The sequence below is a fragment of the Mustela lutreola genome, chromosome 2 (genome assembly GCF_030435805.1).
Source record: "Mustela lutreola isolate mMusLut2 chromosome 2, mMusLut2.pri, whole genome shotgun sequence".
Classification (NCBI taxonomy): Eukaryota; Metazoa; Chordata; class Mammalia; order Carnivora; family Mustelidae; genus Mustela; species Mustela lutreola.
Genome location: NC_081291.1, coordinates 71,355,015 through 71,373,789, shown reverse-complemented (window position 1 = coordinate 71,373,789; position 18,775 = coordinate 71,355,015). Strand labels below are relative to the sequence as shown.

Sequence of the window (18,775 nt, the reverse complement as noted above, 5' to 3'; positions counted from 1 at the left end):
ACCAGAACAAATGTTGAATCTTAGCTGGACTCAAATAAGTGCAAATTGAAAGAACTGTAAATAAAAAAATTAGGATTAGTGCCTGATGCTGATTAAAAAAAAAATACAGTTAAAAAGTGCTGATGTGAATTAAACATGGAACACTTTTTCTAAGTGGCAATTTAGTAATACCATGAAGCTTTTCTTCTTTATTATTATTATTTATTATTTATTATTGAAATAAAATTGACATATAGTAAATACTAGTTTCACAGGTACCACCTATTGATTCAACAATTGTATACATTACTAAGTGCTCACCACAATAAGCATAGTCACCATATAATGTTATTACAATATTATTGATCTCATGAAGCTAAATATTCAGAATTCATTTATTATTATTTATTTATTATTGTTTTAGAGAGTGCAAGCATGAGCAGGACTAGGGAGGGGTACAGAGAGGGGGAAAAGAGAATCTTAAGCAGGCTGTACATCCAGCGCAGACTCTGACATAGGGCTCAGTCTCATGAACCTGAGATCATGACCCGAGCCAAAATCAAGAGTCAGATGCTTAACCGACCAAGCCACCCACGTGCCCCTAAATGTTCAGAATTTAGATCCAGTGATCCAGTTTTTGTAGATAATTATGCAAGAAATAAAATAGAATATTCATTGTATTTTTAATAATAGATCTTATTAGAGTCAACCTTGTTCTGTAACAAAAGGGGTATGATTAAATTATACATAATTATAAATACTATGCAGCCTTTAACAAGTAACATTTTCAACAAAGATCAAATGATCCTATCAAATGAGTGATACTTTCATCATTTTGTATAAAATTATACATAGATAAATACACATATACTAAACAAAGATGTTAACAAGGATGTCAACAGTCGGTTGTTCAGTGCTTTTAATTTTCATAAAACTTTTCTGTATTAGAAACATTACTGGGAATGTGGTGTTATTTCAGTATATGAAAATGAATCAATTAAATAAATTTTATTAGTAAAGGACAAAAACCACATAATTATTTCAGTACATGCAGAAAAGGCATTTTATAAAGCCTAAGACCTTTTCATGATAAAAAAAATAATCAACAAACTAGGAATAGAAGGGAAATTTGTGAACCTGGTAAAGAGCATCTATGGAAAATCCACAGCTAATACCATACTTAATGTGAAAGACTGGATGCTGTCTCCCAAGATCAGCAAGATAAGGATGTCCACTCTGGCCCTTCCTAACATTACAGTGGAGGTTCTAGCCAGGTCATTAGGGCAAGCAAAAGAAATAAGATGTATCCAGATTGGAAGAAAAGTAAAACTGTCTGTATTTGCAGAAAACATGACCTTATATTGAGAAAATCCTAAGGCATCCACAAAAAAAAAAAAAAAAACTGTTAGAGCTTAATAATGAGTTCAGCAAGGCTGCAGAATATAAGATCAATATACAAAAATCAATTATGTTTCTAAATGCTAGTGATAAATAATTTGAAAATAAATACCAATTGTAGTAGCATAAAAAGAATAAAATACTTAGGAATTAATAGTAACAAAAGAAATATAAAACTTCTCTAGGAAAAATCACTCCTGTATTTCTTCTTTATTCTTAACACTCATAATACTGCTGGCACCAGATTTGTTGGTTTTCCACACCAATCAGTTCTATGGCTGGATGTCCTATGTTTCAATTCAGTTCTGACTCTAACCATAATTAGCATAGACCTCACAGATTAAGGGCTCAGTCCTCTAAGACTCCCCCTGCCAGCCCCCATCCCCACTCTTCAAACATCAGTTGCAAATCCAGGTTGTCACCAGTGCTTCTGACCAAATGGACTATAATCAGAGGTTCTGATAACCTCCTCTTCAGGTTCAGTTAATTTGCTAGACTGACTCACAAAACTCAAGAAAACAGTCTACTTACTAGACTACTGGTTTATTACAAAGGACTTGTAAAAGATTTGAATGGGCAGCCAGATAAAGAGATACATGAGGCAAGGTCTGGAAGGGTGCAAAGCCCAGGAGTTTTTGTTTCCATTGAGTTACATTGTACCACCCTCCTGGCATATTTACCAAACCAGAAAGTCTCTGAACCTTGTACTTTGGGGATTTTTAGGGACACTTCATCACATAGGTATGATCAGTCATTAACTCAGTCTTCAGTTTTTCTCCCTTTCCCAGAAGATGGAAAATGCCTAAAAATTCCAAGCTTCTGATCATGCTTTTTCAGCTTTCTGGTGACCAGCCTCCATTCTCTCCAGGAGCACACCAGGAATCACCTCATTAAAACAAGACACTGCTTTCACTCAGGAAATTACAAGGGTCTTAAGTCAAGGTATCTGTGTCCGGTACCAGGGTCAAAGACCCAAATATTAGAACAAAAAAGATACTCTTAGTGCTCTTATAATTTTGGGAAATTATGAAGGTCTTAGGAACTCTGTGTGAGGAACCAGAGGACAGAGAACCAAGAGCAAAAACTTTTTATATGTATATTTTCACACTTGTTCACTGAAAACTACAATATGTTGTTAAAAATCTAAATTAATGGAAAGACACCCAGGTTCTTTAAAGACTTACTACTGGGGGCGCCTGGGTGGCTTAGTCAATTGAGCATCCAACTCTTCATTTCAGCTCAGGTCATGTTCTCATGGGTCATGAGATCTAGTCCCACCTCGGGCTCTGTGCTTAGCAGGAAATCTGCTGGAAATTCTCTCCCTCTCCCCACCACCCTTGCTCAGGCTCCCTCTCTTTTTCTCAAATCCTTAAAAAATTAAAGACTTGGCATTGTTAACATTGCAAATTGACCTATAGATTTAATGCAATCCCTGTCAAAAAGTTCAGATGCCTTTTTATGGACATTGACACACACATCCTAAAATCTTTATGAAAATGCAGGGAATCCAAAATCGATTTTGAGAAAGAACAATCTTGAAAAAGTTGGTTGGATTCACACTTTCCAATCTAAAAACTTATTCAAAGCTACAGTAATCAAGCCTCTGTAGTACTGGCATAAGGATAGATATATAGTCCAATGAAGTAGAGTTGAGGAGCCAGAAAAAAACCCATATATTTATGATCAGTTGATTTTTTCATAAGGGTGCCAAGTCCATTCATTGGGGAAAGAATTCTTTTCAACAAATGGTGCTGAAACAACTGGATAGCTACTTGCCAAGGAATGAATTTGGATCCCTACCTCACACCATATCCAGAAAGTTAACTCAAAATGGATCAAAGACCCAAATGTAAGAGCTAAAACTGTAAAACTCTTGGAAGAAAACATAGGTGTAAATTTTTTAAGTAATGTTTTCTTAGCTACTACACTACACACACAAACAATGTAAGAAAGGGTAAATAAACTGGGCTTCATCAAAATTTAAAACTTTAGTGCTTCCAAAGGCACCATCAAGAAAGTAAAAGGACAGCATAGAGAAGGAGAAAAAATGTTTCAAATCACATAACTGATATTAGGGAATTCTAGTCCAATTACATGAAGAACTCATAACTCAGTAACAAAGACAATTCAATTTAAAAGTGGGCAAAAGATTTGAATAGACATTTCGCTAAAGACAACATACAGATTGCCAGTAAGTACATGAAAAGATGCCTAACATCATTAGTCATTAGGAAAGTGCAAATCAAAAGCATAATAAGATACCACTTTATTCATGAAGAGGGCTGTTATCAAAGAGATGGACAGTAACAAATGCTTGTGAGGATATGGGGAAATGAGAACCCTCATGCAGTGCTGATAAGAATGTAGAATAGTGGAGCTGCTATGGCAACAGCTTGGGAGTTTCTCAAAAGTGAAACAGAGTTTTCAGCTGACCAGCAGTTCCATTCCTAGCTGGTATGTTCCAAAATATTATGAAGAATATGTTATGAAAATGTGTACATGAATCTTCATAGCAACAGTATTCATAATAGCCATGGAAACAACCAAAATGTCCATCAACTGGTGAATGGTTAAATAGATATCATTAAATAGAGTGGAATATTATTCAGCCATAAAAAGGAATATGTTCCATAAAAGTACTAAAGCATGCTTCAGGATGGGTGGACATTTATTGTTTGATTCCACTTACATGCAATGTCTAGAGTAGATAGATCCACAGAAAAAGAAAGTAAATTAGTTCCCAAAGGCAAAGAGGGGAATAGAGAGTGAGAGTGACTCCTAACAGGATTTCTTTTGGGGGTGATAAAAACTTTATGGAATTAGTGATGAGTTGTGCAACCTGTTAATACACTAAAGATATTGAGTTGTGTTAATACACTAAAGATATTGAATTGTATAGCATAAAAAGTTAATTTTATGATACATAAATTACATCTCTTTTTTTAAGTAGGGAAGAAACTGGAAAACATAAAATGTATTTATCTGGTGTCTTAAAAATGTGATATTTAGTATCTATTATTTTATTACCAGAAAAATACAGTATTTGAAATGTTTCAGTGTGAACTAGGAAGGCAATTTGTAACAGTATTTTTCTTTCATAAGAAAGTGCTGTGAGATTGACTTAATTAGTTTCTTTTGGTTTTTTAAGGTTTGAATTGCACATTTACTTCATTACAGAAGGGAAAGATGTCCCTCTATCCTCTTTTTCTGACCCATGTTTACACTCAAAGACAATGAACTTCTTGCCTTTGGCTCTTTCCAGGGCCTGGTTAATGAATTTTCTCATTCTTTTTCTGTTTCTCTATTTCTTCCTTCCTTTCTTTGTCTCTCTCCCTCTCCCCTACTCTCCTCCCTCCCCCTCTTCTGCTTCTCTCCTCTGCCTCTCTTTTCCCACTACCCGCCTCTCCCTCCATCAGCTTGTATATATGTATATAAATACATGTGTATAAATACATGAGACTGATGTATTCTGTTTTATTCTGCTTTGAGCCTTGCTTGTCATGGCTGAACATTTATTGATCAGAGGGAGAGTTCCATTGTTTTTCAGCAAACACTTAATGAGCACTTCTGTTTTTGCCAGGCAACCCACTAGGTCATGGAGATCCAGAAATAGATGCCTTTGTACTCAGGAGTCTCCCAGTCTAGTGGTAGATTGCTAAAGGATGAGCAGCTGAAAATATTGTTGCATTTTATGCATTTAGATTTTGAAGTCCCAGTGAGACATCAGACTGGAGGTGTTAAGGAGTTGTAGTATAATGAGAAAGAGAGGTACAGTGGCATCAAGATGGTATGGTAATGGAACTCAGGAAGAAAGATGTGTGCTTGTGAGATTGGATTTGGAAGTCATTAGAGACTTTTCTTACTATAATCTTGCAGTGGTTAAACTTAGTTCATTACTTAAAGCAGTTGCTACTAGGTTTTTTTCTCCCGGTTCCTTTGGGAATGGGGAGGATGGGGAATGGGAATATGATGAGTGTTTGATATCAGGAAACTCAGAAGACCAAAGCAAGAGGTCTGCTTGATGGTGGCAAGGGTACCAAGTTGGGATACAGGCTTCACTAACTTCTCACTCTAGGCAAGTGAAAATCAAACTCATTATCTTTGTTTTTATATCTTTTTCTCACAAAGGAACCTCATCTTGTTTAAATCTCCTAATATGTTTTAATTGAGTACAAGTTTCATATATGTGTCTGTACTGTGAATTTTGTCTTCTTAAAAATAATGTCCTAGGGATTTTAAAATCATATTTTTCTAACATACTGAGTTTTCCTCTGTTCTTTGCTTGCTCTTTCATCAAAGAGGATACTTCTGACAAGATAGATGGTAAGAACTTACTTTTCTAATTCTACTAAAGATTTTTATGGCTCTTGGATTCTGTATAATATGTTCATTCTCTTTTCAAAAATATACTGCTTATTTTATAGCAATCTTAATGTAAAAGTGGCTACCTAATTCTCTAAAATTTTGGGTTAAGCATAGTCATTTTTGGGTTTCCCATTCTATTCAAATACTAGGTTACTGTTTCTTTTAAGTTAAATCAGTTATCTTAAAATTTTTTACCTTAGCTCATAGAAATATTCTTGATTTCTCAAGTCTTTCTCTGAAATAGAATCAGAATCATAAGAATGGAAAGAAATCTCATAAGTCATTTGATTGAACTCTTTAGTTTACTAACTGTGATACAGAGAGAGAGAAATGAGATATTTTACAGATTAGTGTGGTTATTTGTGAAAACAAAATGCAAGTTACAGTGCTGTCTTTTTAAGAACAAGTTTAAAACTAACATTTAAACAACGTGGATGGAACTAGAGCGTATCATGCTTAGCGAAATAAGTCAAGCAGAGAAAGACAACTATCATATGATCTCCCTGATATGAGGAAGTGGTGATGCAACATGGAGGCTTAAGTGGGTAGAAGAATAAATGAAACAAGATGGGATTGGGAGGGAGACAAACCATAAGTGACTCTTAATCTCACAAAACAAACTGAGGGTTGCCGGGGGGAGGGGGTTGGGGAGAAGGGGGTGGGATTATGGACATTGGGGAGGGTATGTGATTTGGTGAGTGCTGTGAAGTGTGTAAACCTGGTGATTCACAGACCTGGGGATAAAAATATATGTTTATAAAAAATATATGTTTATAAAAAATAAAAAATTAAAAAAAAAAAAACTAACATTTAATAAGAACTGAACTTTTTTTTGTTTGAAAAGTTTTGCCTTTTTAATCTCAGTATTAAGTGATTATAGTTTATCTATGCTTGCTTGGTTCAGTGTGGTATTTTTATCTTTGGTATTTGTCAGATACTACATGGCATATTATCTACATTTCCCCTTAACTTCATCAGATACCATACTGTTGTCTAGGAACTTGAGCTTTTTTTAAGAACTTGTAAGAAGATACTGAATCTGTAAGTCTTAGTAGGAGATCTAGAAAAGATGGAATATTGTATGTTTTTCTGTCAATTACTACATAAGCTCTTAAATAGATACATCTTCCATTCTGATGAGTGGGAGATTTATTTCATCTTGGGTTGGGTACATGACTGTTACTTATATTGTCTCTATGTTCCTCTGGATGTTTAATGTCTTTCACAAGTTAAAAAAATTATTGAATGAAATGAAAACCCACCACAAGATAGTTTCTGTATTTTAAACTCTTTATGGTATCACTTCTCACACTGAAATTCTGTGTCCTTAAACTATTCTCACTTTCCAGATTAAGATCTTTTTTTGTTTGGCTCAGAAACATCAACCTATTTGAAGAATCATCTGTGTCACGTGATGTGATACTCTCACCTGATGTTCAATCCTGTGTTAAAAAAAAAAAATCTGTCTGTACACATACAGAGATACATCTATTATTTCCCTTTAGTATAGAGTTGTGACATTTTCAGTTGTTCATTTCTGCTACTTTTCATTGACATCTTAGAGAGCACATATGTGCTGAGTACTCAACATATGTTGAGTAAATAGCTGATGGATTGATAGGTCTATGTAATGCTTTAATGAAGATACTGCATTAATGAGGTCTACATCATGGATTTGACTTCTATGTTTGTCAGTTAGCTCTTCTAGTTCTTTTATGGACAACTTTTTGAAAATGCACAGAAAATATTCTTATTCTGTAAAAACCTTTATTTCAGAGAGTAATGACAGGGTTATGTCTTTCTTGAGGGATTACCTTCCATAATTTTCTTCACCATTTCACGTTCTGAGTATGAAATGGAGCAGATAAAAGTGCTGTGGAATTTCGCCATTTTTATTTGTCTAGTTTAACCTTTTCTTGTGCTGTGGATCATTAGATGGCCTCAAATTTGGGGTAAGGCTATAAGACTAACAGATATTTTTTTCACTCTTTCATTTTAGTCTTGGGTGGGAGGTGCAAGTAGGTCTTAACATAAGCATTGGCAGAATTTGTTGAAATGTTATTGTTTTATTTCTCTTATTTAGGAGCAACATCCGAAGATGGTAAGAATTATACATTTTGTTAGTAACACAAATACCTCTACATTAATATTTTCATTAGTAGGAATTAAATATTAAAAACTAAAATAGGCTTTTTTTCCCAAAACTATATAATTTGCCAGCTGTGGTAGCATTTACATTTTATGTTTGATTGTGTTAGTTATACATGTGAATTTTTTTCCTTTAGTTCTTCATTTGGAGTTTTGCTTTGTATCTTGGATCATCTCATGCTGGAAAACATAATTTCTTAACATGTTTAATACTTTCTAGTATAAAATTAGTAAATAATTTTTTTACATGTAGTATCATTAGTGCTTTTCCTTATTTTTATGTTTTGCTTTTTAATTTATGCTAATTTATTTATACTTTGGGGGAGCATGCTCCATTGCTGTTACATGGGAGTTTAAATGCATTTCTTTAGTCCGCTTTTAAGTGTGTCTTTGATTTAGAATCAGTGGAGAATTGCATATATGACTTGAATTTGAGATGACAAATAACTTGCTAGATACACTAATCTATTTTATTGAGCTAGTTTACTTTAAGAAAATATTTATTGCTTTTGAATTTGTAGAAAGAAAAAAATTCAGTTTTTTAATTTATATTGCCCGGCTGTCTTATTAAACCTCTGATTTTGAAACACACTTCTTTTTTTCCTAAGTTTTACATGGATGACCTTTTCTTGTGATATAAAACCAAGTATATTTAACAATTTTAGTCTCCTGCCTACTCTAATATATTTGAAATATTTCTTATTTTTCATATCAGTTGGAGTACTCTATAAAAATGGTTTCTGGCACTATGGCATTGTAATTTAGAACAACAGTATCAAAATAGCTGTCCTGATTTCTTTGTTATATTGGATAAATTCTCCATTTCAAAAATAATAATTTTGTCTTTCTGTTTTACTTCTTAGTCGGGAGAACATTGTATCCTACCTCTAAACAGACTCTGTAAAAGGGTGAAAGGCCTGAACTATGGGTTTATTAAGGGCCTTGAAGAATTGAGAATGCTCAACTCACCAACTAGAGTTCTGGTTTTGCTTGTTGTATTCCTGGTTTTTAATCACTCTTATCTTCCGTCACTCATTTCTTAATTTTATAATTTCTCCTTACTCTTCATTATTTTTTCCTAATTAATATAGCCATATCAGGCTATCCAGTATAATGATTGCCCTACAAATTGTTTCTTTTAACTGAACAGGATTCTGAGCCCTTCTTTATGATTTTGTTTAGTACTGGTTCTGATTTGAGAGGGTTGAGACTGCTTGAGAACACCATAGTACCTACTAGTAATATACTTTTGTTTTTACTAATGACACTTTACTTAGGTCCTTTGATCAACATTATCTCCTTTGCTTTAGAAGCTCTAGAAATAGATGTTTGTGGTTTGATTTTGTGGAGGGGATGAGACATTGGTAGAGGAGAAGGGAGTTATGCTGAGAAAAGTGCCAACACTTATATGATAGGTATTTCCTCAAATCATTTTATAAATGAAATTGATTGGGGAAAAAGAATCGTAAATGTGTCCATATTTGTCTATAGTAATCTGATATTTAGCACAGGATAAAAATATTAAATATTTTACCTAATATTATCTCTTCTTGCAAGTCCCTTTTAGAAGTATGTTTTCAGTTAAAAGAATTGTTTGGGTAGTTGTTTCTAATAAAATTAGACTGATGTAAAACTATAAGCTGTATTTGAGAATAAACTAAATTTCATGGAAACTGAAATTTTAGAATTGGAACTGCCAATTAAGAAACAAGTAGCATGCCTGTGGTAATTATCTCAATTATGACTCTACTGAACTAATAATCTCAAACTAAGAATGGAAATCTTCTACTTTGACTTTACTTTTACCCTTGAAGGAAAGTTAGCTTATGGTGCAACACATAAAAGGCAGTAATTATTTTAAAAATTTTAAGAGAAATATCACCTGTCAGTGATGGTTATGTTGTTAACAAAATTTAACAATACTTGAAAAGCACACCCAATTAGAAAATTATAGTGAGATTTTTTTTTCCTCATTACTAAATATCATTATAGAAAAATGTCTTTAATTACATAAATAATTTTATTCCTTAGGCCGGGTAAGAGCAAAGCTTTCAGCACCACTTGCTGGCATGGGAAATGCCAAGACAGATTCTCGAGGAAGAAGTCGAACAAAAATGGTGTCTCAGTCACAGCGTACGTATTGCCTGAGTTTTCCTGGATTTATAATACAGTAGGATAAGTGTGTTGCTTGTATATGATTGTATTAGGAGATTGACCAGTGGATAAAGACAAAGCTAACTTCAAAAAAGACAAGCCACATACTGAGTTCTTGTTCTGTACTTTAGGTTCATCATCACCTGACAAAAATGAAGGTATTTTTTTTTTTTCAATGTTTTGGATCAGTTGTTGTGCATGTTTTGGAATTTTTTTGAGTGGGTGTTGTCTTGTCTTTGGTGTGTTACTAGGGCTGCATCATTGATATCCGCCACTTAGAAAGAAAAAACTTCATCTGCTGTACAAAGTTTTGCATGGAGATATGTTAAGTAGCACAAATCTCTTAGCATTAAGGTTTTCAAAGTCTATGCAAAAACTTGCAAATGTAGAAAATTGTGCTTTTTAGAAGCAAAATAATTGCTATATGTTAGCATCTAATCTGGTTGCTCCTACCTAATCCTTTTCAAGGACAGATATGTGTGTCTTCGTACTCTTCCCAAAATCTATTAGAATATGGTTAGCATTTTTGGCAGGTATATACTGATTCATAGTGAGGAAACATAAGATGACCAGTTCTGTTATATTTCTTATTAAATTTAAGATTTATATTTTTACTGTTTCATTGGGAGCTGAGTTCCTCATAAGCACAATTATTAAAAAGCACAATTTTGAGGTCTAGGTAAAATGAATGATTCATTTCTACATGTTCCAGAATAATAACCCATACATTTATGGCATTATTAATTTAAGAGTTTGTTCCTATTCTTTCTTTATCAAGAGATTTTCATTAGCACTTAGCTCTAAAAACAGGATTTTTTTTCCCTAAGGAAGTAACTGGGGATTATTCTGCATACTTGGCTATTTTGAAAAGAAGTATATATAACTGTCTTCCACGGTGGTGTAGGTGATTTATCAAGATAGAGATGTCCCATTTGTTTGTTTTTAGTTTGATTCCCAAATCTTGGAATCAGGGAAAACAGCTAGGCTTGGAGGGGACCAGATGGAGATTACACAAGCTCTGCCAGCAGGTTTTCCTTTTCTCCTCTTTCCAAAGTCAAAAAATCCAGGCAGAGAAATGATGGGAATATTCAATAAGAGCCCCCAAAATAAGAGCTTGGTAAAATTGGTTTGCAAATTGATGATTATTTATAAACAAGAAAAATGGAAAATGCCCTCTGGGTAAGGGCTTCCAAATTCCACATTAGGAATAGATCATATCACATTCTTCCCTGATTTTTAATTTCTTTTTCTGTATTTTTAGAATAATTTTCTTAAGTAGTTCCGTCTTTTTAGCAGTTGTAGCATAGTTGGTTAGCCGTGCTACTCCAAATGTAGCATCTGCATCACCTGGGAGCTAGTTAGAAATGCACAGTGCCACCACAATGTCCTGGATTCAGGCTTTTTAACAAGATCACCAAGTGATTTGTGTATAATAAAGTCTCAGAAGTACCTGATTTTGATCATGCACTCTGGAGCCATATTACCCACATATCAATCATAGCTCTTCCAGTCTACTTAATGTTGCTGTATTTCTGTATATTTATCTATAAAATGAGAATAATCTCGGAGGGTTGTAGTGAGGATTAAACGTTATAGTGCATTTAATGTACTTTAAGATGATATCCGGGCCCAGAATAAGCACTCTGTATTTCAGTTGATAAATTGTCCTCCCTGTTATCATTAACCTAATGTCAACTGAATTTTAAACTCTTGTTGTATACTTTTGTACCTTGTTTATGTATGGCCTTTGGGAAACAAATAAAAAATGATAATGTTAGGAAACTTAAAGCATAAAGAAGAATAAAGATAGCAACCCAAAACTGTCTGTATCCAGTATCTTAAGGATAAAATTTAATTTGATGTGAGCTATTTTATTTAGTTCTTTTCTAAAGTAATACGAAGACAGCTTGTGACAGAGATTTAAAGTGCTTCATGTATGGTTTTCTAATATATTACCTAAGGACCTCCCTTTTAGGTATATTGTAATTACTGATCACTTCAGTAAGATTTGGAATAACTTTTTTACATTTGGTTTTTCACTTTGAAACCCAGTCTACAATACTTCACATCCTCTCCTGATGTATGAGAACATAATGATAGGCTTTTTAGATCTGGTAGGATTTTAAGATCAGAAGACCCTCACTATGAAATCACTTGGGTTTTAAATCCTATTGGAGAGGTTTTTGTTTGTTTGCTTGCTTATTTATTTGAATGACTGTATATTCCATTCCAGATTCTTTCGAAAACAGAAATTGTGGCCCTATATGATTTGATGCAAGTTTCTTTACAACATATTTGCACAGAAATATTGCTGTGACCTCCATGTTCACTTTGTTGGGAAGTAATTCATTAGGGTTTGCATGATCTTTTCAAATTTTTATGTTACCATTTAGGGGGGAGAAAAATCTCTTGGGTCAAAGCAGGTGTATTCTGATGACTAACCAAAATAAATAAAAGCAGACCCAATGGAGAGACTTCCGGATTTATATTTACATAAGGATGGTGTCTTTTGTTATTGCTGATAGTGACTGGTTGTGTACAAATGGCTGTACAGCCTGTCAGAAACTTGGTCTCTTCACCCCAACCCCTGCTGTTTTTTTTTTCCCCTGTGCATCTTAAAAAAAATTTGTAGCTTTTTCATGTAAGCTTTCTTCAGCTATAAGATACTGTGTAGTTCTTCTTTACCTGTACTTTTAAATTAAATGTTTAAATGCTTAAAAGTTAAACATTTAATTATTTAGATTATAGGCTATTAGTAGAAGAAAAGCTGAAGAATTTACATTTACTTTTGCAACTTCATTTCATCTGCTTTGTACATGAGTCTCTGATTTCAGCTGTAAAAGCTACTTAAATGTACTGCTTTTGTTACAGATGTCTATGGCTTAGGGATTTTTCTTTTAAAGTTTGCTTTTTTTGCTTTAGGGTTTTTTATTTTCTAAGAAATGACTAAAGCTTTCTTATTTCCATCTGCCATTCATTCTAAATCTGCTCCTTCCCTCTTCGTGGATTATAACCCTTACCCTAATTCTGCCTTTACACTTGTTCAGGATCACAATCTGCTAATACCATTGGTGGTAAGAATCTATAGACTTTATGTGTGCATCTATTGTTTGATCATATTTTCATTATTGAGAATGGGTTCTATTCAGCAGAAATTCTCAACATAAAATTCCATCATTGTCCCTTCAATTGTTGAAATTATCCAAGTCGATCCCATAGGTTTAGATATTCAAAAGCAAAGGAGCTTTAGTAATGCCTTGAAACTACCTCGTAAAAAGTATAAAATGTTAGTTTGAAAACTTTAGGTAGCACAAGAGAAATTAGGTATCCCATTTCTAGTTTTACAAATTATTTTGTAGCAGCATGCTATTCCCTTTTCTTTTCTAGCATGCCCCTTTTCTTCAACTCTTTGGTTTTCTTATTAATATTTAGCCTAGATAGTCCTTGGGTGGGGAAAAAGCCTTGATATTTTCTCTAAGTATGAATAATTACAAAATGAGTCACAGGTATTGGAAGTATTGCAACAATCACAGGGACTGTTGGTAGGGGATTGGAGTCAGTGGAGAAGAGAGGCTAATGGTGAAAATGAAATGAACACTGCCGATTTTCTTTTCTAGGAGAGGGTATGAATGAATTTAAATATAGAAAGAGTGAGCTTACAAAATTTTGATAAACACAGTTAACCTAGACTAGGTAGAGTGATTACTCTGCCTCTGTACTGCATGTTTCCTCTCTGCTGAATAGACCTACTTTTCAAGGAATTCTTAGTCTCCTACCAACACCTTTATCCCTTAAATTTATATTTTTAACAAAATACCATATTGTACGTGTTCATTCAGTTCATTATTTATACTTTCATATTGTTGCAAGTGTTCCCATAAAATATTCCATTGGCTTATCTTGCATTGTGAGTTTGTGGCATGTTGGGTGTTTGGATGTTTTGGTGTGTATGTTTAGTTTAGATACTGCATGGAGAAAATAGGTGCCTTGTGGGTATCCTTAAGGTTATAACTGAAAAAAATCTGATTTGAAGATTCTTCACCTGAAACACCAAGAAACAATTCAAACGAGGCATTGTTTTAAAGTAAAACTGAATAATTTCCCTGTAATAATTTAGAATTCCTTCTACTCAAGTTAATTGTTAATTTCATTGGAAGTACTACTTTGTTTTAAACAGTATTGCTATAACTGTGGAAGATAATTTTCATTTTGTGTGCTGGTAGAGTTTAGGAATTAAGCATGAATTTAAATTGTATTTAGTAAGACCACGCCAAGAAAACTACAGAGAGGGTCACAATCAGCAGCCCATGGTCCACATCAAACCTACCTCTATTCATGTATTGTTTGGTCTACACAACATGATAAAAATGAGAAAATTTCAAAGGTTTCATTTTCTTAAAAAACCCTAAAACCTAGCTGGTATTATTTCAGACACAGCTGAACTGTGAAGTCCCCCCCCCCCCCCGCCCCGCTTTCCACCCTACCCCACCCCACCTTACACTCAGTGCTCCTCCCTCATTAACATCTCCTGCTTGACCACATTGGCATTTGAGTCTTTAGGTTTTGCTCTGTGAAAATGAAGCATGATTGGGTAAGATTATACAAGGTGAGCAGTGACTGCCCTGTTGGTTAAGACAATTGATGCCCAACAAAGGGGAAAAGTAGCTTTCATAATGAGTTGCTTTCATTTGTCTAAGTGCAAGTTTAACTTTTCTATGATGCTGCCATTCAGAATGTAGAGTTAAACTTTATCTTGGAGTTATCTAGTTTGTTTTCCCATTCAGTGAAGATGTGAAATATTTTGATTGACAAGGACCTCATTTCCTTAAAAGTTAACCCATGCAATTCTAATGTAAAACCTTGTTTCTTAACTTTTTTTTTAGCCCTTGCCCCAGTCTGTGAGATTTTGTCCAGTTCCCTCTCTCTTTTCCCCTGACCACATATCCTCTGCCTTCCAAGACTGAGAATTGCTAGTTTAGAAAGGGTCTAACTTCTCTGACATTTGCTCAAAGTCCTTTTCTACTCCCAGTACCCCTACATCTACATCCTAGGCATGGCCACCCAAGATCCCTTTGCTGTTGGAAAATAGCAAAAAGCAAGTTTCTTTTTTTCAGCTGGCCCAATTTTATATAAACATTTAAAATTTAATTTTATAAAAATTTTTAAAAATTACTATTATATAGTAACAGAAGCATCTCAGAAGGCAAATTGTTTTAACATGAAGAAAATTTTTATTATATTCTTAGCAAAACAATAGTGGTAATGGAATGACTAATTCTGTTCTTGCAGATACATAGCTTTCTAATATATATAGCTGTAACCGTGTGAAATGTATTGTCGATAAGTTACTTTTTTGGAAATCTCTTATGCTGTTTGTGTTCTGAAACATACTTTAGTGTTGTCCTATACCCCTCAAAACTGAAAATAGATTTTACATGATTTTTACTATTCAGTCCTAGGATATATAGCATATTCTTTTTTTTCCAGGTTATGACCATCCTCAATCCATTTCCTTTGAACTTAGAACTTGCCATACTATCCCAGTTTTCTCAGATGTATTTCTTGAGTTTTTATCCTCTCAACAAGTTTTCTTAGAGTTCACATCTTAACATTCGTTATGTATGTTTGGTGTTCAGCTGGCAGCCGGTCGGGGTCTCCAGGAAGAGTTCTGACCACAACAGCCCTCTCCACTGTGAGCTCTGGTGTTCAAAGAGTCTTGGTCAGTTCAGCCTCAGCGCCGAAGAGAAGCAAGATACCGCGGAGCCAGGGCTGTAGCAGAGAGGCTAGTCCCTCTAGGCTATCCGTGGGTAAGGTTTTTTCTATGAGATTTGGGACCTCTTCTTTTGTATTTCAGGCCTGGATATTGGATAGCATGGCAGACAAGAGTTGGGCCTTTAGAGGCTAGAAGAAAACAACTCAATTCAAAGAAAATTGAAATATAGGTTATAAATTGAATTAGGTATCTTACCTGAAATGTATAATTCATTTATATTTTAATCCTTTTATTTGTAGCCTTACATGTGTAGAACACTGTTTTACCCTTGTAAGCTTATACAGACTAGAGGACTGTATTCAAATTTAACTGTATTCCTGATAATGCTAAAGTATCAAGAGTAATTTGTTCTCAACCTCAGATTGATCAGTTTTTAAGAAACAAAAATAAAACTAACATATCAAAAATGCAAATTCTGGGGGCGCCTGGGTGGCTCATTCATTAAGTGTCTTCCTTCAGCTCAGGTCATGATTCCAGGGTCCTGGGATCAAGCCCCATGTTGGGCTCCCTGCTCGGCAGGAAGCCTGCTTCTTCCTCTCCCACTCCCCCTGCTTGTGTTCCCTCTCTCACTGTGTCTCTCTGTCAAATAAATAAAATCTTCTTTAAAAAAAAAAAATGTAAATTCTGTCTTTTGTTTCCTCCCTTTCTGTGCTGCTGTTGCTTTCTACCAGCCCGAAGTAGTCGTATTCCTCGACCTAGTGTGAGTCAAGGATGCAGCCGGGAAGCCAGTCGGGAGAGCAGCAGGGATACAAGTCCTGTTCGCTCTTTTCAGCCCCTTGGTAAGTACTTGGGCAGGTGTCGATTATGTTTCTTTCCCCTTTGTTATCACCATTTGATAACCTCAGCATACTTGGGGTTTAGCTTTCTTCATGGACTATGTCTTTGCCTTTCTTTTCTATCCTGATAGAAGAAAGAGTCAGAAGGAAATTACATGTTTGGGAAATTCCTTTGACATTTACTTGTTTTAAATGAGCAATTTAGACCTTGTATAAACAAATTGCCTCCAAAATCAAGTAAATATCACACAGATTTAACTACTGAATATTGTGTTCAAGATTTATCTTAAGAAATAAACCTATACAGTTTAAAGGTAGTATTTAAATATTTAATCTCAAGTGAAGTATGAACCATTTTGTTTGATAAAATAAATGCTGTTAGTTTTTATGGCAGACATTTCAACTTAGATTAACATTAGATTAACTAACATTAGATTAGTTAACATTAGATAGATGTTACATTAGATAGATGTAACATTAGATAGATGTTAACAATCTAATTAACATTAGATTAACATTTCAACTTAGATATTTAACTTAGGTTATTAGAGTGCTACAAGATACCATATGAACTACTAACTAACATGGGAGAGATTAACATTTTTTAAGTGTTTTATAGTTTTAATAGTCATTTACTATATATTAGTGTCATGTCACTGCTCTAAAACCTCTCTGTTCCTGGTTATATAGGTTATAATTATAACCTTGACTCTAATATTATAGTTACCTCAATTATAGAAATCTTAAATGACTTTTTAAAAACTTTTAGTATTTGAGAATAATCGGAGAGGCAGAATTTTTTACATTGAAAATTTTTAGAATTTCTGCATGGTCCTTCAGCTTTGTTTATAATGCCATTTCAGGTTTTTTATTTTAATTCCATAAAATGTAGGTTGCTGTAATACTTAAAGAATTTCTCCTCAGACTTTGTGACATTTAAGTAGAACATAGTTCTACTCGTTGCCTATTGGAATTACTATTTCATTCAATAGGCATATTAGTGTAGGATATCTAGAGATTAATTTCTGTTCTCTGGGCCATTTGGTTCAACTAAATCACTAGACTGTTCTGTACTGACTTAGAAAACCCCCATTGAGCTAGGAACACAGACAGGGAGATCCTCAGCCTTTGTTGTTTCTGTTCCAGTCCCAGGTGCCGGAGTTCCCTTTCAGTACTTTGCCAGAGCTATTTTTAGTTCATATAAAGTAGTCATACATAGTATTTTTAGTTTATATACATACAGGCTGTGTATATGCACACATATACATGTAGATATATGTGGTGCATCTTCATATATATATGTTTTAAAAATGAAATAAATCCTACATTTATATAAAATAACCGTGCCATCTTGAAGGGTTGAAGGAAGTGGATTGGGTGGGTGGGATGTGTGGTAGTTTAACAGTATATGTTCTAGGTCACATGACCTGGGTTCTGTAACTTCTGTACCTGAGTTTCCCAGTCTGTAAAGTAGGATAATAATAGTATGTACTTGTTAGGATTGTTTTGAAAAAGCTGTAAATGAGCAAATACATAAAACAAATCCCCAGAGCAGTGTGCTTGGCACACAGTGAACGCTTGGTTACCATCATCATCGCCACTGCCTCCACTATTGCTCCGCCACCATTCCTCTAAAAAGCTCTAATTGTTTGCCTAGAAGTAGTTTCCTTGTACTTTAGTAACAAGGATCTTAGGTATTTTTAATGTTCTTAACACCTGCATCCATAATGCTAATGTGGCGGTATTATTACAAAACATGAGATATCTCCTACTTGTGATCTCTCTCTGTCAAACAAATAAATAAAATCTAAAAAAAAAAAAAAGAAAAGAACAGAGAACATGAGATATCAAGAAGAAACCAAAATGTACCTTTTAAATCTTAAGTCAGAGATTAGAGAAAATTTAAAATCAGTTTTTAATCGCCTAAGTAAACATCATTAATATGCCTGTTTTTAAAGAGAGACGATGGCTGGCTAGCCATTTATTTTCTAGATTCATCTCAAAACCTCCATTTAACAATTTAAATCACTTAAGTTTTTATTATTAAAAGAAGCTGCTTTCCTGATTCTAGTGAAACATTATATTTGGATTAAAGAAGATATATCTTTTAATCATACAGTTTTAGAAAAATTTATTTTTATAGCCCTCTTATTTACATATGGATACTGCATAAGGAAGGTAG

At 34.1% G+C, this 18,775-nt stretch overlaps 1 protein-coding gene across 50 annotated transcripts in view; it reads left to right on the top strand.

Annotated features, from left to right (window-relative positions):
• Positions 1-18,775, top strand: part of CLASP2 (cytoplasmic linker associated protein 2) — a 184,007-nt gene that overhangs the window by 96,642 nt on the left and 68,590 nt on the right. For 23 of the 50 annotated variants that reach the window (XM_059162253.1, XM_059162245.1, XM_059162249.1 and 20 more), the window contains 5 exons: positions 5,677-5,700; positions 7,826-7,843; positions 9,922-10,023; positions 15,681-15,851; positions 16,489-16,596. In XM_059162253.1, the coding sequence (XP_059018236.1) occupies positions 5,677-5,700; positions 7,826-7,843; positions 9,922-10,023; positions 15,681-15,851; positions 16,489-16,596 (423 nt within the window). Of the gene's footprint in view, positions 1-5,676; positions 5,701-7,825; positions 7,844-9,921; positions 10,024-10,175; positions 10,203-13,091; positions 13,119-15,680; positions 15,852-16,488; positions 16,597-18,775 lie in introns of all 50 variants that reach the window. The other 27 variants (XM_059162224.1, XM_059162218.1, XM_059162232.1 and 24 more) reach the window with 5 other exon arrangements.